The sequence below is a fragment of the Elephas maximus genome, chromosome 2 (genome assembly GCF_024166365.1).
Source record: "Elephas maximus indicus isolate mEleMax1 chromosome 2, mEleMax1 primary haplotype, whole genome shotgun sequence".
Taxonomy (NCBI): domain Eukaryota; kingdom Metazoa; phylum Chordata; class Mammalia; order Proboscidea; family Elephantidae; genus Elephas; species Elephas maximus.
The window spans coordinates 173,796,593-173,823,609 of NC_064820.1; the positions used below are offsets into that span (position 1 = coordinate 173,796,593).

Here is a 27,017-nt window from a genome sequence, read left to right on the forward strand (position 1 = left end):
TTCAGTTGCGTTAGCCACATTTCAAGTGTTCAGTAGTCACATGTAGTGAGTGGCTATCATACAAGATAGTGCAGATATAGAACATTTCCATCCTTATAGAATGTTATATTGGACTTAGACTCTGGAAGGAGAAAATGTGGCTTGGTCTGGTCTTTAAAGGAGAAGAGTGACTGGCTGGTAGGACATCTCAGACTGATGGGAGAGAAGCAGAGCTCCCATTCTGAGGACTAATTTCTTCCCCTCCTCTTCCCTTTCCCTATCCCCACCTCTTCTCCTCCTTCTGCCTGTCTCTCTGAATTAGTGCAGTAGCCTCTGCTTTGTTGTTGTTCAACTGCTTTTTTTTTCTTTTTGGTAACAGCTTTATTGAGATATAGTAATTTACATACCATGCAATTCAACCATTTAAAGTGTATAATTCAGTGGTTTTTAGTAAATTCACAGGGTTGTTCAACCGTCACCACAGTCAATTTTAGCATATTCTTTATCACCTCAAAAAGAAACCCTGTACCCTGTAACCATCACCCCACAATGATCTCAACTTTCTCTTCCTCCTTTTCCTCCCCCAATAATCTACTTTCTGTCTCTTATGGATTTGCCTATTCTGGACATTTCATATAAATGGAATCTATACTACATGGTCTTTAGAATCTGACTACTTTCACTTAGCATAATGTTTTCAAGGTTCATATATGTTGTAGCTTATATCAGTATTTTATTCCTTTTTATGGCCAAATATTATCACATTGTACAGATTTACACATTTTGTTTATCTGTTCATCAATTGATGGACTTTTGGGTGATTTCCACTTTTTGACTATTGTGAGTAATGCTGCTGTGAACATCTGCGTTAAAGTTTTTGTGTAGGCATATATCTTAGTTATCTAGTGCTGCTATAACAGAAATATGGCAAGTGGATGGTTTAACAAACAAATTATTCTCTCACAGTTTAGGAGGCTAGAAGTCCAAATTTAGAATGCCAGCTCTAGGGGAAGGCTTTCTTTCTCTGTTGGCTCTGGGGGAAGGTCCTTGTCATCAATCTTTCCCTTGTCTAGGAGCTTCTCAGCACAGGCACCCAGGGTCCACAGGACACACTCTGCTCTTGGCACTTTCCTCTTGGTGATGTGAGGTGCCACTCCTCTCTGCTTGATTCTATTTTATATCTCAGAAGAGACTGACGCAAGATACAACCTAATCCTGTAGATTGAGTCCTGCCTCGTTAACATAACTGCCTCTAATCCTGCCTCATTAAGATCATAGAGGTTAGGATTTATAACACATAGGATAATCAGATCGCAAAATGGTGGACAACCAAACAATACTGGGAATCACGGCCTAGCCAAGTTGAAACACATTTTTGGGGGACACAATCCAATCTATAATATTCCACCCTTTAACCTCCCAAAATTCACATCCTTGCCACATATAAAACACAATCACCCCATCATATCATAGCGTAAGTCTCAAATCAACTCGAAGTCCAAAGTCTCCTGGGGCAAAATTCCTCTTCATCTGTTAAATCTAGAATTCAAGCTATTTGCTTCCAAAGTACAATGGTGGGACCGGCACAAGCTAGACATTTCCATTACAAATGGGAGAAATTGGAGGGAAAGAAGGGATAACAGGCACCAAGCAAGTCAGCAGAACACATTACATTAGCTCTCAAGGCTTGAAAATAATCCTCAGTTTTCTGAGACCATTTAGGCAATGTCCCTGGCTTCCAGACTCTGGGTGTTGGCCACAGTCTCCGTATTCTGGGCGGAGGCCTCTTGGCCCTGGGCTTCAGCGAATCTGGCCCCATCCCACTGGCACCTGTGAAAGGCAGACCCACACTCCAGAACCCAGTTGGTGAAAATCTGACTCTTTGAAACCTTGGAGGCTGCGGCCCCACCCTTTGAAACCCTAGAAGCCATGGCTTTACTCTGTTAGACCCCAAAGGTCATGGCCTTACCCTTTGAGACACAGGCAGCTCTGCTTCCTACGCTCCTTGTCTCTTCAGCTTCTGCTTCCTGGTTCCTTGGCTTCTTGGCCCCTTTTGCTGGCCTAGAATCTGCTCTGCTCAGGCAAGTGTTCCACAGCTCTTTAACTCTACCAATAAGTACCTGGAAACACTCCACTCCACTCCACCAGTAAACCTTAGCCAGAAGGCACTCAGCTCTCTTGCTCTGTGGATTGGTAAGCCAACCTCCACCAATAAGTGCCTAGAGGTACCCTACTCCACCAAGAAGCCTCCTGCCAAAGGCAGTCAGCTTTCTCACTCCCTGGGTTGGCTCCCACACTGTCTCACACCAGTCTCCTGGTTCTGCTGCTGCTGTTTCTCTGCTGCTGCCTCTCACCATCTGCACCATCTCTGGTGTTACAGCTGTCCTGACTTCCTTCTGAGTCCTCACCATAATTATCTTTGATGTCTGTAATTCCACCAACAGTCTCTTCAAGGCAATCTAGGCTTTTAGTACTAGGCACTTTAAAACTCATTCAGCCTTTACCCATTACTCAGTTCCAAAACTGCTTTTACACTGTAGGTATCTGTTAGAGCAGCACCCCAGTCTTAGGACCAAATTCTGTCTTAGTTATCTAGTGCTGCTGTAACAGAAATACCACAAGTGGATGGCTTAACAAACAAATTTATTCTCACACACTCTAGGAAGCTAGAAGTCTGAGTTCATGGCGCCAATTCCAGGGGAAGACTGTCTCTCCCTGTCGGCTCTGGCGGAAGGTCCTTGTCATCAATCTTTCACTGGTCTAGGAATTTCTCAGCTCAGGGACCCTGAGTCCAAAGGACTTACTCCACTCCCGGTGCTTCTTTCTTGGTGGTATGAGGTCCGCCTCCTCTCTGCTCACTTCTCTCTTTTATATCTCAAAAGAGATTGACTCAAGATATAACCTAATCTTGTAGATTGAGTCCTGTCTCATTAACATAACTGCCTCTAATCCTGCCTCATTAACATCATAGAGTTTGGGAGTTATAACATGTAGGAAAATTACGTTAGATCACAAAATGGTGGACAATCAAGCAATACTGGGAATCATGGCCTCACCAAGTTGACACACATTTTGGGGGAGCACAATTCAATCCATAACAGCACGTGATTTCTTTTCTCTTGGGAATATACCTAGGAGTAGTATTGGTAGATCACATTGTAATTCTACCTTTAAATACAATAGCCATTTTAACTATCCTCCCTGCTTCTACCCTTTCCCCATGATCTGTTCTCACCACAGCAACCTCTGTGACCTTAGTAAAATATAATTCAGACCACTTTTTCCTGTTCAGAACCGTCTCACATCTCCCCAACTTGCTCAGTGTCAGGTCCTGAGCCCTCACAACAGCCCACAAGAGCCAGTGTAGTCTAGCCCTGGCCCCTTTCTAACTCCTCTCGTGCTCTTCCCCCGCTTACCCTCAGTCTACTTCAGCCACCGGCCTCCTTCCCATCCCTCAAACACACCTGTACACTCTGTCCTCAGGGCCTTTGCACTGGTAGTTCACACTGCTTGGAACATACCTCCCTGGTCACTACCATGTCTTTCCTCTTCTCCTTTTTCAAATCCCTTTCCTAAAAGTCACTTCTTGATGCTTTCTCCTCTCATCTTCCTACTTAAAGTTACAGCTCCTCCCAGCCCTCCTCATTCCCTTGCCTTCCTTATTGTCCTCTGTGGCACGTATCATAATCTAATATAGAGCACTTATTTATTTTGTTTTCTGCCTTCCGTTACTAGAATGTAAGCTCCTTAGGGCAGAGTTGGGTTTGTTTGTTTGTTTTTTCTGTTTTGCTTCCTGCTCTATCAAAGTGCCTAGAACGGTGCCTGGTACATAGTAGATGTTCAATAAATAGTTGTTGAATGAATGAACATCTTTCTCTGAACGTCTCTCTCACTGTCTGTAGATACCTCCTTATTGTCCTGTACCTGACACTGCCCTGGGTGCTGGGGATACAAAAATGAGTAACATAATGGCTCTCAACAAATGTGCATTGAAGGGAGAAGGGTTTAATTGGTTTGACTCACCTGGGGAGAGGGGGGCAGATTCCAGGCTCCTCTCTAGAAATCAGCTTTGGATTTGGGGACTCCTCTGAAAAAGGTCACCTGGCAGATTTGCTTTCTCTAAATGTCTGGGCTGTGACTAGGACCCCAGGGGAGCCTTGACCCCGCTCCCCACCAGCGCAGCAACCAACCCCCCTCGGCTGCCCCATCCTTACGCTCTGCCCTCTGCCTGCAGCGCAAGGCCATCGAGCGGTTCTGCAGTGAGGTGAAGCGTCTGTGCCATGCCGAGCGGAGGAAGGACTTTGTCTCCGAGGCCTACCTCCTGACCCTGGGCAAGTTCATCAATATGTTCGCCGTCCTGGACGAGCTGAAAAACATGAAGTGCAGCGTCAAGAATGACCACTCTGCCTATAAGAGGTCAGGGCACCCTCCCCACACCCTGACCCTCTCCAGCCTGGCCCTTCTTTCCTGGTAGCTGGCCAAGGGGAAGGAGTGGATGGAGCCCTTCTGCCAGGCTCCTTCTCCAGAACCAAGCTAGCCATTCGCCACACACGGCGGGGATGGGCGTGTATCAATTTTTGTGGTTTGAGGGATAAGGTACAGAGCTGGGTTTTTGGACGGTTTACTGGATTTTATTTCTCAGAGTTGAATCCAATCCATATTTCCCCACCCTCATGGAGTAGCAAGGGTTTTCTGTTGTCCCGTGTAGTATGGGACCATTAAGGTAGTCATAAAATAGTTGTTTTTGGTGAGAATCAGAAAGCCAATTCAAAATGCTTATGTAAAAGAAGGAAATAATTGGCTGCTGGAACCGCAAAGTCCAGGTATACCTGGATCCAGGTGCTCGAATGATGTTCGTCCTCTGGTTCTCTTCACCTCTCAGCTCGACCTCCCTCTGTATTGGCTTCATTCTCAGGCAGGCTTATGGCTTCTGGAAGCTTTAAGCTTCCCTCTGGCCAGTGTAGCAACCCAGGCTACTAAGGAAACACCTTCTGCAAAAGTTCCCGGAGGATTGTCCTTGATCCATCTTGGGCTGTGTGGATGGAGAGAGAGGGGTTGGTGCTCTGATTGGATGTGTTCGCCCTTGGAGTTGGGAGACAGTGTCAGCTCATAAGGAAGAAGAGCCAGGAGGACTGAGAATAGGGTGGGGGAGTGGTCATTCTTCTCCAAAAATCAGGATGTAGTCACCCAATAGGAAGAAGGGCAGGCAGGAACAACACACATCCTCTGCATTGGTTAAGACTCAGAGGAGGTGCAAACTGTCTAGATAAACGTCTTGGGGAGACGTTCTGTGTCACTGATACGGGACGGGGGGACTCTCCTTCTTGAGCCACATTCCCCCAGGTTTCGAGGTAACTGGAGAAAGCAGAGAACAGGCTGATTCTCACAATTTTATCCTCCAGGCTGAAATACGAAACCGGGGGCTCCCAGCAGGCAGGGCCCCATCACGGGCCAGACTCAGAAATGGCAACTTTCACAAAGATTTCGTATATAGCTCATTGCACACTCTCTTCCCCAAATGCTTCCCGGTTATAGCCAACCACTTCCATCCCAGCCACAGCCCACATCCTCTAGTGGCCAGCTGGAGCCAACAGCAGGGTGGGTGTCCTGTCTGCCTTCACATTTCATCACACGCAGCCTGCACCTCTTCCAGTTTAGAGCGTGCATGTCCAGATAGCTGAGGGTTTCTCCCTCTGAGACCTGTTTGTGCTCCCTACACCCATCATCCCTTCACCTGTATCCTGTTAGGTTAGAGAGACTTTTGTTTTTCATGCAGTGCTTTGCTTTAGAAACTTCTGTGTTTTCCTGTAAATAACAGAGCATGTGACAAAAGCAAAGCATCCTTCCCAGGAGTGTCCTCCGTAACTTTCACGGTTAAAGCACTCATTATGCACCTTCACTGGGGGTCTCCAGGTGGCACACGGGGTCTCGTTTCACTTTTCTGGCCTGCCACTCTCAGCTTGTTTATGGGATGCTAAGGAGCCCTGGTAGTGTGACAGTTGAGCACTCAGCTGCTAACCGAAAGGATAGCCATTCGAACCCACCCAGTGTGACTCTGCGGAAGAAAGACCTGTTTATTTGCTCCCATAAAATTATAGCCTAGAAAACCCTATGAGGCAGTTCTACTCTTTCATTTAGGGTTGCTATGAGTCAGCACCAAATAACAACAACAATTGCTTTTAGGGGTCCCTGGGTGATACAGATGGTTGGAGGGTCGAGTCTAGCCAGAGATGCCTTGGAAGAAAGACCTGGCAATCCACTTCTGAAAAAACTAGCCGTTGAAAATCCAGTGGAGTGCAGTTCTGCTCTGACATACCTGGAGTCACCACAGGTCGGAGTTGACTCCAGTTTGCCTTTAAACTTTATGAGCTTGAGTTTCAGAGATTTTAGGTACCTTCCTGCTTTTTAATTTTAGGTACCTGATGTAAACAGTCCCAAACAAATGACTCCAGAACATACATTCCTTTGACTTTAGAGTCGCCTGCGATATTCAGAGTGTGTTAACCTTGGATTCTGGGCAGCTCCTGGGCTGTGTGGGAGCCAGAGCCCGCGAGACGTAGTCTGGCTGTTTGTTAGAGCAGTCCTCTCGGCAGCACCCACTCTCTGTGTTTCAGGGCGGCGCAGTTCCTGAGGAAGATGGCGGACCCCCAGTCTATCCAGGAGTCCCAGAACCTCTCCATGTTCCTGGCCAACCACAACAGGATCACCCAGGTGATCGCAGACCCCTTGCTAGTTGTCTCGGCTCCCAACCACAGTTGGTCCTTTTGTCCTCTCCAGTTTGTGTTATCTGAGCCTTCTCAGCCAGTGCTCTGCCCCTGCATCTGCCCCTGGAGCTAGACTGCCTTGTTTTCTAATCCTGGACTCACCACTGACCTGCTTTGAGACCTTGGGCAAAGTCTAAGCCTCAGTTTCCTCCTCTGTAAAATGGGGCTAATATGTTGAGGAGCAAAAGGCATGCAGTTCAGCAGTTCACATCCACCAGCTGCTCCTTAGAAACCATGTGGGGCAGTTCTACTCTACCCTATAGGGTCGCTATGAGTCGAAATCGACTCAATGGCATACAACAACATGTTGAGGATGTTATGAGAATTCATCACAACGTCATAGCATTGTTGTGAGAAGTAAATGAGATAGTATATAAAAAGCCCTTCACACACAGGGCCTGACAAATAGTGATTTAGGAGACATAGCTGTTATTATTGCCACAGCTTTGTCAGGGCACTTGCACTCAGCTGTTGCTCTCATTCTCCAAGTCCAGGCTCGACATAATGGGACCCGTCTCACTCATCTGCCAGCCCAGCCTAAACTGGCACTAACAAGAATGTCAGCAGGACCAGGCTAAACCTGAGAGGGGCCCTCACCATTTTGAGGGTTTTCATGCTCAAATTCCTCTCACGGAGGCCCTGGACTGAGAGGGCCTATCTTGCTCTTTGTTAAATGTGGAGACTGTTCAGCTGCAGAGGCTCCCCAAGGTTTCCTTCCCAGAGACTCAGCTCCATGTTGCCTGTGGGGAGCACCAGCAGTGGATACTCCCTCCTCTGGACATCCACAAGTGCCTCTTTTGTCCCTTTGGGAGAGAAAAGGCCCAGGGTAGAGGTAGTGGTCCAACCCCCTTCTGACAGGAAATGTTTCTGGACTGTCTGACAGGAGGGAGACACCCGCTGGCCCAGCTCTCCTCACTGAGCTGCCTCTTCCCTGCCATCAGTCTAAGGAGACTAGGAAATAAGCCCACACTGTAAAAACTAAGCCAAAAATTCCTACAGGCCTATTACTCTAAGGAGCCCCTGAGTGGTGTAAATGGTTAACTCATTTAACTGCTAACCAAAAGGTGAGAGGCTCCAGTCCACCTAGAGACACTTTGGAAGAAAGGTCTGGTGATCTGCTTCCCAAAAATCAGCCATTGAAAACCCTAAGGAGCATAGCTCTACTCTGACACACATAGGGTCGCCATGACTCAGAATTGACTTGATGGCAACCAATATTACTATAAAACTGAGCTGCTTTTCAGCTCAGCCCAGGAAAGAACCTTTTAACCATTGGAATAACCAGGAAATAAGATCAAGGGCCTCGAGGTGAGCTCCTACCGTGGGAGGCGAGCAGGAACAGCCACTTGTGGGGATCTTGAGGAGAGGATTCAAGCATCAGGTGTAGGCGGGCGTGCAGGGTCCCCTCACTGGTGTGTGCCGCAACTCTCAGGCAGTAAGCAGGCCCATGCACCCTCAGTCCCCACCTGGCCAGCTCTGGGCGCTGTGGTGAGGGTGAGGGTGCAGGAGCACACGGGTGCCTGCCTAACCCAGGCGCTGCTGTTTAGTGTCTCCATCAGCAACTGGAAGTGATCCCTGGCTATGAGGAGCTGCTGGCTGACATTGTCAACATCTGTGTGGATTACTACGAGAACAAGATGTATCTGACCCCCAGTGAGAAACACATGCTCCTCAAGGTAAACCTCCCTGCATTCACAGACCACAGGGCTTCCATTTGCACTCTCCCCTCCTCCTTATTTAAAATTAGGGTTTAAAAACAATGTTGATTTTTTTCTAACTTACATATTAATAACAGCTCTTATGGCGCCTAATGTTTTGTGACCTGTTCTTTCCATCTAATATGTCACGTACACCTTTCCAGGAGCATAATGACTGCCAAGTATTCCATTGTATGGAGACATCATTCTGTAGTGAATCCCCTACTGGTGGATATTTGTTTGCAGTGAGCATCCTTTTTAGCACAGCCTTTGGGCACATCCGCGATTATTGCCAGAGTGGGTCTTGCTGAAAGAGAAATTGCCGATTCAAAGGGGATACAAACATCTTTAAGCTTGTGCTATACCTTGCCACAATGGCCACAATTTTTTCATCAGTTTACAAGTCGCATTTTAAAATTATTAAGTGATATTTGTTCCTTGTGGAATATCTGGAATATACAGAAAAGCATGAAAAAATTAAAATCTCTCACAACCTTCCCATCCGGAGATGATACTTCTAGCATTTTGAGGTATTGCCTTCTAATTTTTTTTAGACTTACATATTCAAAATATGTAATAAATTGGTAAATTTCTATGTGAACAAACATTTTTAGAGTCTGAAATAAAATAAACATAAATTGTTTTGTGTATCACTTTCATCCCATGTCATTAAATGTATCTGGAATATTACACAGGCATTAAAATGTCACGTGGATAAGCCTTTGCTTGGTTAGCTGCTTACCAGCTGCCTTTGCGTCAACTCCAAGTCATAGCAACCCCATGTGTTAGCTGGTTAGCTGTTTCTGTTCTGCCTCGGCAGTTATAGTGTGGAAATGAGAAACCTTCTCCGTCAATCTTTTATTCTTTCTTCCCCAGAGCCTGGCCTTTCAAAGCTTTCCTGGTGGGTTTTCCTTTCTTCCCCTCTCTTCCAGCCCTGGTGGTATTCCCTTCTTTACTTTTCTGTAGCACCTTGATTGAGTTTTCAGGGAAGTGTGGCTTTGCGACGTGTTCTCTCTGGCTTCCTCTGGGCAACTGGAAATCCAGAGAAGCCATTCAAAGTTCAGTTGCCCCTCACCCCCAGTTCTCTACCTGGGTGGTTACTTTAGGTCTCCCCAGGCTTCCTGCTTCCACAACCAGTTACTAAATTCAAGTCCAAGTTATTAAGTTAGATACTGCCTTCAAATTTTTGGACCCTCCTTTTCTCTCACCTGCCTTTAATCCTGTACACTCCACATCCCCAACTTCTCCATTCTCTACCCTCTTCATTCTGGCCTCCAAAACTTGTGGTTTCACTTCTCCCTGCAGTTTACATTAGTTAACTCAGCTGCCACCAGGTGGTGCCACTGAGCACGAAATGAAAAAGCCTGACTCCTCTGCAGAATTGCAAAATGCAACCTAGGGGAAACCCTTTACAATCGTGTAGTTCACTCCCTTATGTATCAGATGAGAAATGCAGGCGCCGAGAGAAAAATGACTTACCCACAGTCACACAGCCACTGTGGGCCGAGGAAAGCTACTTTCCTTCTGCTTGTCCAGGCCCCCTTTCAGCTGTCCGTTTGACAAAAAGGATCAAAACAAGCCAGCATTCAGGAGGTAGTTAAATGAACTGGAGTATCAAGAATTAGCCTTGGTAGTTGACTCGTTGCTGGGCATTCTCAGTCAGAGTTCTTTTGTTTTTGTTTGTTTTGCTTTTTAATTCACTAATGACTCCAGGAATCTTGGGGAAAGATGTAGGTATTTTTATATTCATTCAGCATTTAGCAAGTAGTCATCAGATGCCTATGATGTGCTAGATCCCAAGAATGCGACAATAGGCAAGACACAGTCCTTCCCAAGAAACTCCTAAATATGTAAATTTGTTTTCAGACAGATCCTGGTTCAGATCCCATTTATTTCCATTTATGCTGTGTGACCTTAGCAAGCTGTTTAACCTCTCTGTGTCACTTCTCTAGATTCCTCATCTCTAGAATAAGGTTATTGTAGAGAACTTGAATTATGAGATTGTTGTAAAAATTAAAAGAGGTAACACTATTTTTTAAGCCCTAAGTCTAAAAAAAAAAAAAAATCTTTTTTTTTTTTTTTAAGTCAAGCCTCAGCCATCATAGGAAGAGCTCAAAGCAGCAGCCACCATAATAACATAGTAAAGGGCTTTCCATTTCTTCACAGAAATCAAATTTCTGGTTGAAATCGGACTGATGTTTCCTTTTTTTGTTTGAAGATGTGTGGGTTTTTGTAATGTACCTCTACAGGGTCTTTGTGTGTGTGTGTGTGTGTGTGTCTACCCATGTAAAAAAATCCTGCTTTTTTTTTTTTTTGAGGCTTCTCCCATGGATGTGGCTATTTCCTATGCTCTGTCCCTTCTCATTCTAGGTCATGGGCTTTGGCCTTTATCTGATGGATGGAAATGTCAGTAATATTTACAAACTGGATGCCAAGAAGAGAATCAACCTTAGCAAAATTGACAAGTTCTTTAAGGTCAGCGACTGGGGCTGCGACTGGGCCAGGGAACAGGGCTTCTCAGGGCCAAGTCTCTCTGGTGAAAGGAGTAAAGTCAGCCAGGGGAACAGTGGAGCTTGCTGATTGTCCTGTGGGGAGGAGGAGAGCAGAGTGGCAGGCCCCCTCTGCCCTTGGCGGAGGCATATGCACTCTAGAAGGCAGCCCCAAGGAAAGTCACACATGGTTCCAAATCTCAGGCCAGGATTTGGCTGGGAGGCCTAATGATTCTTTTCCCACACTGCTTTTTCCTTTTCTGAAATCCCTTATCTGAAACAAACAAACAAACATGCATAGCAACATATGCCCCTACGTTAATTTTAAGTGCAAATCAGAGCTCACAGAAGTAGGAGGATTGAAGGTTGGTTTTTTTTAATTGATTCACATGTGCAAAATCACACCCTCTCGCCTGGCCCACCAAAGACCATCTCAGCTTGCACTCTTCTTCCAGCCAGAGGCCTCATGAGTGTGCATCTATTCCATTCCGGTGCCTCGTAGATTTGAACTTCTGGCCACACATTTTTAAAAGTAAAAACTTGCAGTTAAATTAAGCCTTGAAGATTTGTAAGGGAATTTCATACTTTGGAACTGAATTCCATTTTATCAGTTTATTCTAGTGTTGGGCATCCCAGTCCTGGAGTTAGGCCCGAGGGGTCAGACATGGAAAAGCCCAACTTAATGTTGAAAAGAAAAGCCCTTGAAGATGTGGCCTAGAGGACACTGGGCTGGTCCTGTCTCACCAACTTTTCAAGATTTAAGGAAAAATAAATCACCAAAGGAATCCTGTGTATTTGGCTTGTTTCTTTTCAAGGCTGGAACTTACACTTTTTTTTAGAGATGCCCCAAATGAAAAAAAGGGCCTATATTGAAAGACCCTTGCAGAATCTGCCACTCCCTTAAATCAGCGTGGATGAGACTGGGGTGGAGCAGAAGAACCCAACCTCACCAAAACCAGGCCTGGGTTCCTTCCGGTTATGGCTCTGCCACTTCACAGCTGGATGACTTTAGGGAAGTCACTAAAAAAAACACCGGTTGCTCTGGAGTCAGTTCCAATTCATGGTGATCCCATGTGTTGCAGAGTAGAACTGCGCTCCATAGGGTTTTCAATGACTGCGACCTTTCAGAAGCAGGTCGTCAGGCCTTTCTTCTGAGACACCTCTGGGTGGATTCAAACTGCCAGCCTTTCAGCTAGTAGCTGAGTGTGTTAATCCTTTGGAACTCCAGGAAAGTCACTAAGCACCTTGAAACTCAGTTCACCAGCCCGAAAAATATGAACTATTTATCATAGTCCCCTTGGAGCCCTGTGGTGCAGTGTTTAAGAGCTTGGCTGCTACCCAGAAGGTCGGTGGTTTGAATCCACCAGCTGCTCCTTGGAAACCCTGTGGGACAGTTCTACCTACTCTGTCCTATCGGGTCACTATGAATCAGAATGAACTTAATGGCAACGGGTTGTTTTTTTGTTTTTTTACTATGAGTGAGTCAGAGCACTGGGTTATAATCTTGGCTGTTTGACATTTAGGTGGTCTGAGTTTATGAGAAGTCACTGAACCTTTCAAAGCTTCAGTTTCTTCATCTGTAAATGGGAATGAGAATAGTAACTTCAGAGGGTTATTGTACTAATTGAGATCATATTTATAAAGTTCTTGGCAGAGTGCATCGGGAGCAGAAAATAACCGCTAGCCTCCCCTCCATTTGCCCTAGTATTCTGATGGAAGTTGTCTGCCCTCTAGTGTTAGGTGTTATGATTTCAGTTACTCTCACAGCACGGAGTTTCTCAGGAAGCCTGTACCCAGCCAGCAGCACCCCAACACCCACTGCTAGCCCAGAGTTCAGAGCAGCACGGATCATCTAATCTGGGGGAAAATTAGCAGAAAGGACATTGCACTGGGAGGGAGGCCATTGGGTCCCCTTCCTTTATCCATTCTGCTGGGAGATCTCAGACAAGTCCCCCTGCCTCACTGGGCTCTTACCTGGAACATGAAGTTGGTTGGAAGGCACAAGAGGACCTGTGTGCTTGCTGGGGCTCCTTCTGGTTCAGGGACACACAGTAGCATCATCAGAGGCAGAAACTGGGAGTCAGCTTAGAAGCACACACAGTGGCCTGCCTTCCCCGCTGGACTGGCGAAGGCTGCACCCCAGCTCCTCCCTTGGTGACTCACATGCTGTGTTTGCTTCCTTTGCAGCAGCTGCAGGTGGTGCCCTTATTCGGCGACATGCAGATAGAGCTGGCCAGATACATTAAGACCAGTGCTCACTATGAAGAGAACAAGTCCAAGTGAGTGCCTGCCGTAATGTCTCTCGGCTCCTGCACGCATGCCCAGCCTGGGCAGGGAGCCGAGGGGCCACTTCAGTCCCTCCTCCCTCCCCAGCCCTGGGCAGATGGATCCTGTCACAACATTGGCGCCTGGCCAGAGGGGAGCCTCTGAGCTTGCTCTGAGCCCTTTTGTATCCTCCTTTGCTGCCAGGGCTCAAAAGGGCCCAGAGCACAGCTACCAGCACCTTCTCCATCCAGTGGTGACCCACACCGCCCCCTGATGGGACAGCAGGAGTCCTTCCCTTGAGAAGTGGGGGACAGAGGTGGGCCCTTAGTAGGCAGGTGGAGTCAGATGACATTGGTTTTCATCTGGAGTTTTCTTCATCACCCTGATTCTCTCCTCAGGTGTCCTGTCCATGAGTAAGTATGCAGTTGAGTGTGTGGTTTGGGTGTTTCCAACTCTGAAACGGGTTGATGGCCTCATCTTAGGTCATTTTATAAACCGTGATTTAAGTTAGTCTGTACCAAGATTGGAGGAGCCCTCGTGGTGTGGTAGTTAAGCATTCGGCTGCTAACCAGAAGGTCGCCGGTTTGAACCCACCAGCTGCTCCATGGGAGAAAGATGTGGCAGTCTGCTTCCATAAAGATTTAGAGCCTTGGAATCCCTATGAGGCAGTTCTACTGTGTCCTGTAGGGTTGCTGTGAGTTAGAATTCACGCAGCGGCAACAGGGTTGGTTTGATGCCAAGATCGGGGGTGTTGGTGCCTCCTAGAAGTTGGGGAGAATCTGACTACAGCCTTGACCACCCTTTTGATCTTCTTGTGAATATCTCCCAAAACTGAGCTCTTGGTTGAGAAATGTGGCCTTTCTGTATAGAAAGGGGCCACCCATCCTTTAATGAAGGGGAGGGCATTAGTCCCTTAAAAGTATGTGCATAAATAGTTACGGAGACTTCCTAAACATAGCCAAACAACTTGCAGGATTGGTTTACTGGGTCAGAGGACTTGGGACCATAGTCTTGGGGGACACCTTAGTCAATTGGCATAACATAGCTCACAAAGATAATGTTCTACACCCTAGTTTGGTGAGTAGCATCTGGGGTCTTAAAAACTTTTGAGCAGCCATCTAAGATGCAACTATTGGTCTCTCCTCATATGGTGCAAAAAAGAATGAAGGAAATCAAAGGCTCAAAGATGAAACTAGCCCACAGAACTAATAGCCCACGTGAACCACAGCCTCTTCTAACCTAAGACCAGAAGAACTAGATGGTGCCCGGCTACCACTACCAACTGTTCTGACCAGGGACACACTAGAAGGTCCCAGATAGAATGGGAGAAAAATGTAGAGCAAAATACAAAATTTCTTAAAAAAAGGCCAGACCTACTGGACCGATAGAGACTAGAGGAGCCCCTGAGACTATCTCCCTGTGATACCCTTTGAGCTTAGAATTGAAGCTATTTCTGCAGGTCACCTTTCAGTCAAATAATATAAAATAAACAGTATCACCCATGAGTAATGTACTCCCTTAAACAATTAACTATATGAGACCAAAACAGTCAACATATACCCTAAAGCAAAAACGAGAAGGCAAGGAGGGAAAGGGAAGGTAGATCAATGGAAACAGAACAAACAGAATGGAAATGATGAGAATGCTGACATATCGTAGGATGGCAATGCTGTTGGAGTCAGAAGATGTTCTTAGGGAAGTTGCCCAACCTTTTTCTTTGTTCAAATTCCAGTCCTTTGTAGCCCTAGAGAGGCTCATCTCCTTCCCTGCTTGCTCGCTCATGTACCTGGTAAGTACCTGGACAGGGTACCTGGAAAATTATGTGATTGGGTCTTAGAGGAGGCCAGCCACAAAGGAGGAAGAGGGGGGACTGTCACTCAGCCTGTAGTCCCTATAGCGTTGGATTTAGCAGGCTCTCTCGCTGAGGTGCCTGGGATACCTCTTGGGTTCCACCAAGGAAAGCTGGCTGTGTTGGTTGAGTGTTGGAGGCGCCAGGAGCAGCTGCTATGTGGAAGGAGCCTGTCTCACCCAGGCACTTCAGGCAGGACCTGCTCTGACCCTTGATTTTCTGCCCAGGTGGACGTGCACCCAGAGCAGCATCAGCCCACAGTACAACATCTGCGAGCAGATGGTGCAGATCCGGGATGACCACATCCGCTTCATCTCCGAGCTCGCTCGCTACAGCAACAGTGAGGTGAGCACCGTCTAGCTTCTAGGATGGAAGTGCATGTGGGCTCAGGGCAGGAAGCGGAAGGACCGGCCAGGATAGAGCATGGACACACAAGATACGGGAGGGCAGGGCTGAGGGCAGGCACGTGGGGATCCAGGAGGGCACAGGCCTGGCAGAGCTGGATTTGATTCTGGCTCTGCACTGACCATGGACAGCCTATTCAACATCTTTGTGCCTCAGTTTCCTTGTCTCAGAAATAGAGGTAATAATGGTACCTACCCTCAAAGGTTCATTGAGAAGATTAAATGCTCTGATTGATGATGCATGGAGCGTGATTGGAAACCCTGGTGCCGTAGTGGTTAAGTACTACGACTGCTAACCAAAAGGTCAGCAGTTCGAATCTGCCAGGCGCTCCTTGGAAACTATGGGGCAGTTCTACTCTGTCCTATAGGGTCGCTATGAGTCGGAATTGACTTGATGGCAATGGGTTTGGTTTTTTGGTGGTTTGATCCAAGCCATCTTTACTTTGGATGGCAAGAGCAGGTTTCTGAACGCACATACTCATGATGCCATCTAAATAATTTAAAACTACACAATAGTAAACAATCATGGTAAAAATATTATTAAAAAATACAATTAGGGACAAAAGAAGACCATAAAAATCCCCTATAATCATAATAGGTTCTTATTTTCCCCAATAATTACATTTTATTGATGTTGAGTTTTTCCTTCTTTTTCTTAATACAGGAACACGATCAGTGTACAAATCTCAGAAAAAAAATACAGATATGCAAAAGGAAGGAAAGTTAATCACATAAAATCATATCATCCAGAACCAACTACAACTGATCTTCAGACGTATATATCTTTCTGGACCTCTTTCCACATGAGACTGTCTAATAAATATACATGTTATTTTAAAAAACATAGATCACCTCACTTGAATTCTTTATTATCTAGCACTACTCCTGGATTGGAGTCCCTGGGTAGTGCAAGCAGTTAACATGCTCGGCTGCTAACCAAAAGGTTGGAGGTTCAAGTCCAGCCAGAGGTGCTCAGAATTAAGACCTAGCGACCTACTTCTGAAAAATCAGCCATTGAAAACTCTACGGAGCACAGTTCTACTCTGGCACACCTGGCGCCACCATAACTCAGAATTGACTCAATAGCAACCAGTACTCCTGGATTACTCAGTGCTACCCCATGTTTAATGAACCATGGTAGCACAGAGGTTAAGTGCTTGGCTGCTAACCAAAAGGTCGGCAGTTTAAACCCACCAGCCGCTCTATGGGAGAAAGATGTGGCAGTGTACCTCCGTAAAGATTTACAGCCTTGGGAGCCTTATGGACCAGTTCTACTCTGTCCTATAGGGTCCCTATGAGTCAGAATTGACCTGACTGCAAACAGGGTTTGTTTTTTGTGTGTGTGATGTTTATCCCCTGTTTGCTCACTGGCTCCATCTTGTGGCTAGTGGTCATAGCGATTATGCTTTTCAAGCCCCAATTCTGGAATGTATTTGATCATTCTTGTTAGTTGCCATCCTGTTGCTTCCAACTCATGGCAACCCTGTATGTGCTGAGTAGAACTGCTCCATAGGTTTTCAAGGCTGTGACCTTTTGGAAGGAGATCGCCTGTCTCCCAAGATGCCTATGGGTGGGTTTGAACTGCAATCTTCCAGTTAGTAGTGGAGTACTTAACAGTTTGCAGCACCCAGGGGCTTCTCTTTTGATCATAGGGCAACATATTTGAAATGGGCACCACCTGGAAAACACAAACGGTGTCGTCATTGGACCAGAGGCACACGTTCTTGTGAGGGCTCCTGGTAGACATTGACCAGGTCAAGCCCAAACCTTTGGCATTCTTCCCATGTGCCAGTCAATTGAATTAAAGCTAGGGGAATCATTTATCTAGGGTGCTTGGGCCCCAATACTCGGTCATATTTTGTTGTGGGCTAAGAGCAAGTCTGGCTCGAAGTTATTTTTTAAAATTGTACACAAAACCCATTGCCACTGAGTCCATTCTGACTCATAGTGACCCTACAGGACAGAGTAGAAGTGCCCCATAGGGCTTCCAAGGAGTGGCTGGTGGATCCAAACTGCCGACCTTTTGGTTAGCAGCCATAGCTCTTAACCGCTGCACCACCAGGGCTCCATGTAGGTATGTAAACACACACACACACCCATATATATACTTTATGTCTGTGCATACACACAATTACACAGGCATATAACATTATACTTCGTTGCCAGCATATGGATGTGTGATGTCTACATCAGTGCTTTTCAATTCATGAGTAATGTCTAATTAGTGAGTTGTGAAAAAGTTAGGTAGGTTGTGATTGACACTTTTGTGTGAGATAGACTAGAAAGTCAGAGGGAATCACATGTGTGAAGAATAAGATTGCTTCCTGAAAATGTTTCATGTATACGTTTAATATCCCTATGTAAGTATGTATTCCAGGGTCACTATATAGTATTCACTTTTTACTGTAAATTGCAGTCAAAAAGATTTGAAAGCCGCTGCTCCATGACATACCAGAGTGGTAAAGAGTGGGACTGTGGCATCGCACCACCTGAATTTGGGCACTGAACCATGTACAAGCCGTGTGGCTTCAGCAGGGCACTTTGAGCCTCAGTTTATCTGTCAAGGGGGTATCATAATAGCACCTTCTATATAGTGCCCTGGGGAGGAATCAACAAAATAATGCATAAAGAATGCCAGGCACTTGACAAGGAGAATGACAGCCAATGTTCCCCAGGTGGTGACAGGCTCTGGGCTGGACAGCCAGAAGTCAGACGAGGAGTACCGCGAGCTCTTCGACCTGGCCCTGCGGGGCCTGCAGCTTTTATCCAAGTGGAGCGCCCACGTCATGGAGGTGGTAGGTGCCTGGTGGGCAGAGGGCCCTGTCCCCTTCCCTCCCCTCCAGACTGATCCCTCTTCACTTGGGTTCTGTCTCCACCTCTCCCCAGTACTTTTTTTTTTTTCTTTTAAACAGGTCGATTGAGATATAATTCACGTACCAGGTCATTCACCCACTAAAGGTGTGCAATTCAGTGGCTTTTAGTATATTCACAGAGTTATGCAACCATCACCACAGTCAATGATAGAATATTTTTATTACCCCAAAAAGAAACTCCATACCCATTAGCTACTACCCCCTACCTCCCTGTTCCCAAGGCCTTGTCACTGTGTGCTGTCGAGTCGATTCTGACTTATAGATACCTTATATGACAGAGCAGAACTGCCCCATAGGGTTTCCTAGCCTGAAATCTTTATGAAATTAGAACTCTAGGTCTTTTCTCCCACAGAGCAACTGGTGAGTTTGAACCACCTTGCCAACCTTTTAGTTAGCAGCTGATTGCTTAGCCATTACGATACCAGGGCTCCTCCCCCAAGGCCTATGCAAACCCTAATCTACTTTCTATCTCTATAGATTTCCCTATCCTGGACATCTCATATATAAATGGAATCATATCATACGTAGTCTTTTGTGACTGGCTTCTTTCAGTTAGAGTAATGTTTTTGAGCTTCATCCATGTTGTAGCACGTATTAGCACTTCATTTCTCTTTTTGGCTGGATAATATTCCTTTGTACGGATATGCCACATTTTAGTTATCCATTCATCGGTTGATGGCCATTTGGGTTGTTTCTACTCTCCCTAGTACTCTTGGAAGCTGGTTCACCCCACAGACAAGTTCTGCAACAAGGACTGCCCTGGCACAGCAGAAGAGTATGAGAGAGCCACTCGCTACAATTACACCAGTGAGGAGAAGTTCGCCTTCGTAGAGGTAGGTGCTGCCTCCCTCCTCACCTCAGGAGGTGGCTCTTCAGGGTTTCTTGTGGTGGTTCCAGGAGCGGGCCTGAGCAAAATGACAGCAGTAGTCTTCCTGATTCGTACCCTCTTCCGTATCCCTCTTCTCCCTTCAAGTTCCTGCTGTCACCCAAATCAGTCTCTATCAAAATTTATTATGCAGAAATAATTCAGAACTCATTGTGCTCTTAAAATCACATAAGAAAGCATTGACCGCCCTCCTTAAAAAAGCGGGCAAAAGGTAACCAGCAGAAGAAAAACAAAAAAAATGTTCAAACTGATGAAAACCTGCAAATTAAAACTAAGATGGGATATAGTCTACCAATCAGGATGGCAAAGATTTAAAAGATTGATAATGCCTGTCATTGGTTGAAGTGGGGGAAGTAGACTTTCTCAGAAACTTTTGGTGGCCATCTACATTTTATAGGATTTCTAGAGGGCAATCTGATAAAACGTATTCAAATTTTTAATGTACATACCCATTGGCCCAGAAGTTCTTCTGGGAATATGTGCCAGGCAAATAAGCTAACTACAGAGACACGGGTGCATGGATATTTGTCACAGTATTCATAATGCTAAAATATATGAAACACCTTATGTACCCTTCAACATGGGACAAGGTAGACAAATTAAGGTATAGCTATATAATTGAAACTATCCAGTCACTAAAGTGGATATATATACATGGTAGGATATGCACAGTATACTGTTAAGTTTTAAAAAAAAAAGATGAAAGAACAGCATGTAAAATGATCCCATTTATACTAAAATCAATTTACTTTTGTATTTTTGCATAAAAAAATGATGTTTATGTTTATATATACCACACCATTAACAATATTAACAATAGTAATTTCTGGAGGGATAATTCTAACTTCCTGGTTTATCACCTTTTGCAATGTCTTTTGTTCGTTTGATGACAAAAAGATTTTCTGTTTTCGGGGGCAGGGGGAACACTCATTCACACTAGGTTGTGAGTGATGGCTTCCTCTTTCATGAGCATCTGAAGTCTAGAAGAGACTAGTCTAGAAGTCAGAGCCCTGGATACTAGCTCTGGGCCCTAGGTCAGTTCATCTCTCTGAGCCTTAGCTTTCTTACCTGTAAAATGGAGCTAATAATCTCTACCCTCTCCCACCCCGGGGTTATTGTTGAGAATCACCCAATAATTGTTAAATAAAATGATGGATGTATATAAACTTTGAAAGCTGTAAAGAGTCATACAGATGTAAGGAATTAGGGTGGTTATTGCAGCATTCTAAGCCATACTTTAAAGAACCAAGGCCTGGTGGTGTAATTTCTGGCAGGAAAAAAGTTTTAATCACACTTGACATTGCCTGTGACCTCTTGGCACCTCTGTTGCTTATGTCAGCCTGGCAGCAAGTGTCCCAGTCATCATCACTGGAAGAGAAAGTCATCCTCACACCTGTTTAAAATGAGTTATAGTCAGAGGGTCTATGTAATTTTGTAAAACTGTGTTTCTTTCTTTAATAACAGGAATATATTTGTACTGTAGATAAATTAGAGGTTCCCAGGTGGTACAAAGAGTTTAGCTTGGCTGCTAAGTGAAAGGTTAATGGTTCAAACCCACCCAGTGGTGCTGCGGAAGAAGGGTTTGGTTATTTGCTTCCATAAAGATTACAGCCAAGAATATCCTATAGAGCAGTTCTATTCTGTAGCATGAGGGGTCGTCATGAGTCAGAATTGACTCAACAGCAATGGGTTTGCATTTGAAAAATTCTTCTCCCAAACCCAACTCCCACCCTCACCTTCCCACAGCCTCATATCATTCAAAGACAACAACAAATAACAGTTTGCTTTGTTTCTTTCTAGTCCTTACTTTTCTTTGCATTTAGAAATTTTTAAATTTTTATTCCTAAAACATTTTTTTTAAATGTTGCAAGAAGAATAGTTCAACAGAGCGTGCAGCAACAATAGAACAAAAGTACTCTACACCATCCTCAATCCCAAAACAGGAGACAGCTTTCAACTCTTTAAGCTGTTTCTTCTGTTATTTATCTGTGTATTTCTAAGTATCATGATTATGGGATGTTTCTTGGTTTTTCAATTTATACCATTTTCTATGGATTTCCCACTTCAGAAGATAAGGGTTTAGCCCTCTCATCTTCATCTTTCACCCCACAAATCACTCCATTCTTTTCCCCCATCTTGCCCATGTGGTAATTTTACACCTTTTGGTTAAATCAATAGTTACTTTATATTATTATGACCAAGTAACTACTGCTTATTGATGAGGCAGCGGTCTAATATGAATACATTATTTTCTTGTACAACCTTTTGTTTTTCCTAGAGTTAACAATTGCCTTACTTTTGTTTGTTTAGTTTTCTATGAACCTATCAAAAATGTTACTACCAACATACTAATAAAATGTAAAACTCCTTTCAAAATAGTCAATCACAATAGTTGTTTTATGAAAATTTTTTTTTTTATTGGAGCCATTCCTCCTGAAGCACTCTCTCTTTCTGTTCCAACCTGAACTGGTTTGTCTGTAGACCTGCTGCCCAGCTACTGATCTGTCTCATCATTATCCTTTGTCTTTTCTCTTGTGTTGGATCCCAGGTCTTCCTCTTTCTTCATGTTCATGCAATCTATCCTTTGGTAGCTTTCTAAGAAAAGGATCTCGAGATCTTGAATATCAGAAAATGTTTTTATTCTAACCTCACTTATCATTTGGCTAGATAGAGAATTCTAAATTGGAAACAATTTTCTTCCAGAATTTTGAGGTATTTTTTCATTGTCTTCTAGTTTCTAACGTTGCTATTGAAAAGTTGGATTTTCTTCTGAGTTCTGATTTCTTTATTTCCTCTGTAAAAATTTTTTAATAACAGTTTTACTGGAATACAATTCGCATACCATAAAATTAGCCCTTTTAAAATAATTTAGTTTTTTTTTAGTATATTCATAATTGTATAACCATCACCGCTGTCTAATTTTAGGACATTTTTATTACTTCAAAAAGAAACCCTCACTCGTTGCAGAGACTCATCATTTGCCCTTGCCCCTAAGCCTTAGGCAACCACTAACCTACTTTCTGTCTCTGTACCTCCGGTGCCATTTGTTGAAAAGAGTATTCTTTTTCCATTAAGTTGTCTTGATACCCTTGTCAAAAATCAATTAATTATAAATGTAAGGGTTTATTTCTAGATTCTCAGTTAGTTTCCATGAATCTGTATGTCTGTCCTTATGCCAGTACTACACTGTCTTGTAGCTTTGTTAAGTTTTGAAATCACAATGTGAGTCCTCCAACTTTATTGATCTTTTTCTTTTATAGAATTTTATAGGATCATGTCTGAATGCCTTTTGTTCTGAAATTTCACACTCAGGCATCTTGAGGAGAGTCTTTTCCATTCATTGTTTTGGATACTACATAGGCCATTCCAATGTGAAAACAAATGCCCCTTAAACCAAAACCAAACCAAACCCATTCCCTTCGAGTCAATTCTGACTCTTAGAGACCCTATAGGACAGAGTAAAACTGCCCCATAGGGTTTCCAAGGAGAGGCTGGTGAATTCGAACTGCTGAACTTTTGGTTAGCAGCCGACCTCATAACCACTGTGCCACCAGGTCTGGGAAATTTCCCAGAATTTTTATTTTAATAATTTTCTCTTCTCTGTTTTTCCTATTCTCTCTTTCCAGGATTTCAAACTGTCAGATCTTAGGCATCCAGGATTTAATTTCCAATTTTCTTATTTTTTTTCTCTTGCTGTACATTGCTTCTTTTTGGTCCACTATATGGAATAGTTCCTCAAATTCAACTTTAATCTCTATTAGAATTTTTTATTTTGACTATAATATTTTTAATGTCCAAAATCTCCATCTTATTCTCTGAATGTTCTATTTTTATAGTGCACTGATCTTGTGTCATGAATGTGATATCTCCATAAGAATAATTATAATTTTTATTATCAATTTTATTGAGAAAGAATTCATATATACTGAACTGCATTCATTTAAACTATACAGTTCAAAGAATTTTGACAATTATACACACCTGTGAAGCTACCAACACAATTAACATACGGAACATGTCTATCTCCCCCTAAGGATTTCTCGTGCCACTTTGCAGTCTGTCCCTACCTTCTATATCCCTAGCCCCAGGCAACAACTTACCTGCTTTTTGTTGCCGTAGACTAATTTGTATTTTCTAAAATGTTATATGAATGAAATCATTTAGTATGTACTTTTTGTGTTTGGCTTCTTTGACTTGGCATAATAATTTGAGATTTACGTTGCTTTGTGTATCTGTAGTTTATTCTTTTTTATTGTTGAGTATTATTCCATTGCATGGATATATCATAATTAGTATCCATTCATTGTTAATGAATGTTGTACTGTTTTCAGTTTTGGGCCAATATGGGTAAAGTCGCTTTGAATATTTGAGTACAAGTCTTTGTGTGGACGTATGTTTTCATTTCTCTTGGAATGCTTATGTGGTCGGTTTATGTTCAACTTTTTAAGAAACTACCAGTTTTCCACAATGGTTGTACCGTTTTACATTCCCATCAGAAATATATGAGCATTCCAGTGGCTCCACATCCTTGTCTGTCCTTAGTATTCTCCATTTTAGTTAATTTTAGCTGTTCTTATACATGTGTAAGCTAATTTCATTAAGCTTTTAATTTGCATTTTCTTGAGGACTAATAACGTGGAGCATCTTTTCATGTGCTTATTGGCCATTTGTGTATCTTCTTTTATGTTGTTTGAAATCTTTTGCTCATCTTTTAAAATCGAGTTGTTGGTCTTCTTTTTCGATTATGAGAATTCTTTATGTATTCTAGGTACAAGTCCTTAATCATACATATGTTGAAAAAAATTTTTATTTTTCTAATTGGTGACTTGCCTTTTCATTTTCTTCAGGATGCCTTTGAAAGGCAACTGTCTTTAATTTTGGTAAAATTCAGCTTATCAAATATTTTAAGGTTTGTGATTTTTGTGTCCTATCTAAGAAATCTTTATGGCAGGATTCCAGATTTTCTCCTAGATCTAACAGACCTGCACCCCCTACCATGTTTGACGTTAATCCGAAGCATCTTCCTTATCTATTCCTTTCTTTGCCCTGATATTTCCTAGTTATATCTCTAGGCAGGAGCTCAATTCTTTTATAATCTGACCTTTCTTTAAAGTTTCTCTTCTGTTATTTCTCTGGACTGAAGCAACTGTTTACCAAGATTGTTATAGTTCCTGGTTCCAGTGGTAATTCTCCCTCCTGAGTGCTCTTCTTACCATTTCTGCCACCTCGAATGTTCTTTTTCTTTCTCCAAGGTTTAGTGGAAGAAAGAGGCTTAGAGCCTAACCTCATTCATTCATTTATTGACTCCCTTTGAACAAGAATTCCTTGGCTGCCCACTGTGCCCAGGCACTGGGGATTGGGCATGCTCAGCATCCTCAGACCTTGCCTGTGCAGTGCTCACAGTCTAGTGCAGAGGGTGGAAGTCCAGCAGGTCACGGTGGGTGTGACAAGCATGGCAATTGTGAGAAGGCTGGTTTGATAACGTGCTTTCCCCCTCTGAATCCTGAACCAATCGGGCACTTAACACTTGAGGCAAATGGGGGTTAAAGGATCAGGTTTGTTTCAGGTAAAGCTGGACAAGAGAATGTGATTTCAACCCAAGGCTACAACAGCCTTCCTGTTCCTCTCCCAGCCTACTAAACTTACCCACTGGGTAATAGGCGTGCCTACCTTTCTCAGGAGGAGTGATTACTGCAAAGAGAGGAGACTGAAGGAAGAAGCACACACCCTGCAGGCAGACAGGTCAGGCCAGGTAACTCAGCAAGAGACCCATCTCTCATCCAAACAGACAAGTGAAGGAGGCAAATAGAAGGGCAGAACCTTCTCTCCTGTGACTTTTACAGGGGAAGATGTTCCTATTTTATGGATCCAAGCAGCCACTGACCAAATTATTTTAAAAGCAAAGATTGTAAAAACTCCCTAGAAAATTTATAGTTTACAATTTAAATTTAAATTTACAGTTGAGAAAAACCTCTATATACGGGTGCATATATGGTTTTTTTACAATTGAGAAAAACCTCTATATGTTTGGGGTATGGTATAAAGTATATATGGTAATAAGGTATCTGACGTGGTATAAGGGTCGCTATGAGTCGGAATTGACTCGACGGCAATGGGTTTAGTGGTTTTTTTTTTTTTTTTATGGGTGCATGGTATGTGGAGAGGCCTCTGAAAGTGAGAGTGCTGCTCGGATTGTGGTCCATGCACCAGCCAACACTTGTCACCAGTCCTCAATGAATAAGCGCTCATGCCAGAATGAAAATCAATTGCATCACAAAACACACTGTTCAGTGTAGCTGACATCTTTGTTTTGTAGCAAGACTTTCTCGATGAAGGAAGCAGAGTGTTGACTTATGTTCTCACTGAGTTTATACGTTTCTTACCTAGTCGTGAATCAGCACTTTGAGTGGCACTAGCCTAGTGCTTATGGAGGTCTCATACCACATCGACCCACGATGTGGTGGAGGGTATGAGACAGACTGGTTTGCCAAGGCACAGTGAGCCTGACCTTGATCTGTACCTGGCCAGGTGATTGCCATGATCAAAGGCCTGCAGGTGCTCATGGGCAGGATGGAAAGTGTCTTCAACCAGGCCATCAGGAACACTATCTACGCAGCCCTGCAGGACTTTGCCCAGGTGACTCTGCGAGAGCCCCTGAGGCAGGCAGTACGGAAGAAGAAGAACGTCCTCATCAGGTGGGTCTTTGGATGGCTCTTCCCAGGAATACATCAAAAGTCAGCAGTGCTAGGTGCAGGCTAGAGAGGTAGTCCCTGGCTCGGTCAGCTTCTGGAGTAGCCCTTGAGCTCACGCAGACCCTTCTAGCAAGTCCTCTGAGGCAGGAGTCCCTCTTAGGAGAGATTGGACCTTTAGAATAAATTAAGCTTCAGCTTCCAGGTTCGAAATCCATATCCACCACTATCTAGCTGGGCAAACTTAGTCAAGTTACTTTTCTGCTCCAAACCTCAGTTTTGCTCATTTATAAAGTGGAGATGATCATAGTATCTATTTCGTAGGCAGCTGGGATGTTGAATGAAATAGCCCAACTATAGAGCTAAGCACACAGCAGCATGGAGTAAGTGTACAGTAAATGGAAGTTATTGTTAAATATTTAAATACATAGATATAATTGGACTGATGAGATTTCCCTCTAGCCAAAGAGAAAAATAGCCATTCTCCTATACTTAAGTTCTCTCCCACTGCGTGAGCTCTAGAGCCAAGTGTTCAAACATCTAGTGGGCATCAGAGTCACCTGGGACACTGGTTGAAATGCAGAAGTCTGAACTGCACCTTAAGTCTATTAAACCAGCATCTCGGGTGGGCCTGGGGTGAGCATGTGTTACAAGCACCCCAGTAATGCTAATGCAGATGTTCCCGGGACACCATGAGCCCTAGAAACAAGGCTAGCAGTGCCTCCTCCCAGTGGTAAGACTGGTCTGAATCTCAGCTCTCCTTCCCCAGTGTCCTGCAGGCAATCCGGAAGACCATCTGTGACTGGGAGGGGGGCCGAGAGCCTCCCAATGACCCGTGTTTGAGAGGGGAGAAGGACCCCAAAGGTGGCTTTGACATCAAGGTGCCCCGACGTGCAGTGGGGCCCTCCAGCACACAGGTAAGTGGCTCCAGGCACAGGCTGGCTTTGTGGACTCAGAGGCCAGTTTGGCCACGGTGGGGCATCCAGGCTGGACAGCGGGGCAGTGGGGCTGGGGGTCCTTGGGCAGGAGGGGCAGGGTCAAGCGGCTGCTCTAGTCTTACTCTTCCATCTTATTTTGATATAGGAGGGGGGACCACCGGCTTAAGATTCAGGAGACCTGGAT

At 44.3% G+C, this 27,017-nt stretch overlaps 1 protein-coding gene and 1 long non-coding RNA gene across 7 annotated transcripts in view; one reads left to right on the top strand and one right to left on the bottom strand.

Annotated features, from left to right (window-relative positions):
* Positions 1 to 27,017, top strand: part of CYFIP2 (cytoplasmic FMR1 interacting protein 2) — a 159,137-nt gene that overhangs the window by 42,908 nt on the left and 89,212 nt on the right. For all 5 annotated transcript variants that reach the window (XM_049874213.1, XM_049874210.1, XM_049874211.1 and 2 more), the window contains exons 6-15: positions 4,214 to 4,395; positions 6,594 to 6,690; positions 8,291 to 8,419; positions 10,811 to 10,915; positions 13,117 to 13,208; positions 15,271 to 15,388; positions 18,123 to 18,242; positions 19,028 to 19,153; positions 25,735 to 25,901; positions 26,665 to 26,812. In XM_049874213.1, coding sequence (XP_049730170.1) covers positions 4,214 to 4,395; positions 6,594 to 6,690; positions 8,291 to 8,419; positions 10,811 to 10,915; positions 13,117 to 13,208; positions 15,271 to 15,388; positions 18,123 to 18,242; positions 19,028 to 19,153; positions 25,735 to 25,901; positions 26,665 to 26,812 — 1,284 coding nt within the window. The remainder of the gene's footprint in view (positions 1 to 4,213; positions 4,396 to 6,593; positions 6,691 to 8,290; positions 8,420 to 10,810; positions 10,916 to 13,116; positions 13,209 to 15,270; positions 15,389 to 18,122; positions 18,243 to 19,027; positions 19,154 to 25,734; positions 25,902 to 26,664; positions 26,813 to 27,017) is intronic.
* LOC126070221 (uncharacterized) lies at positions 279 to 13,121 on the bottom strand. Of its 2 annotated transcripts, XR_007516172.1 has the most exons (5): positions 12,904 to 13,121; positions 4,809 to 5,011; positions 4,194 to 4,345; positions 4,003 to 4,080; positions 285 to 1,809 (listed from the first exon to the last, which is right to left on the bottom strand). It is a non-coding gene; the product is annotated as an uncharacterized LOC126070221 (long non-coding RNA). The 2 variants fall into 2 exon arrangements; XR_007516171.1 differs by having other exon boundaries at positions 279 to 4,080.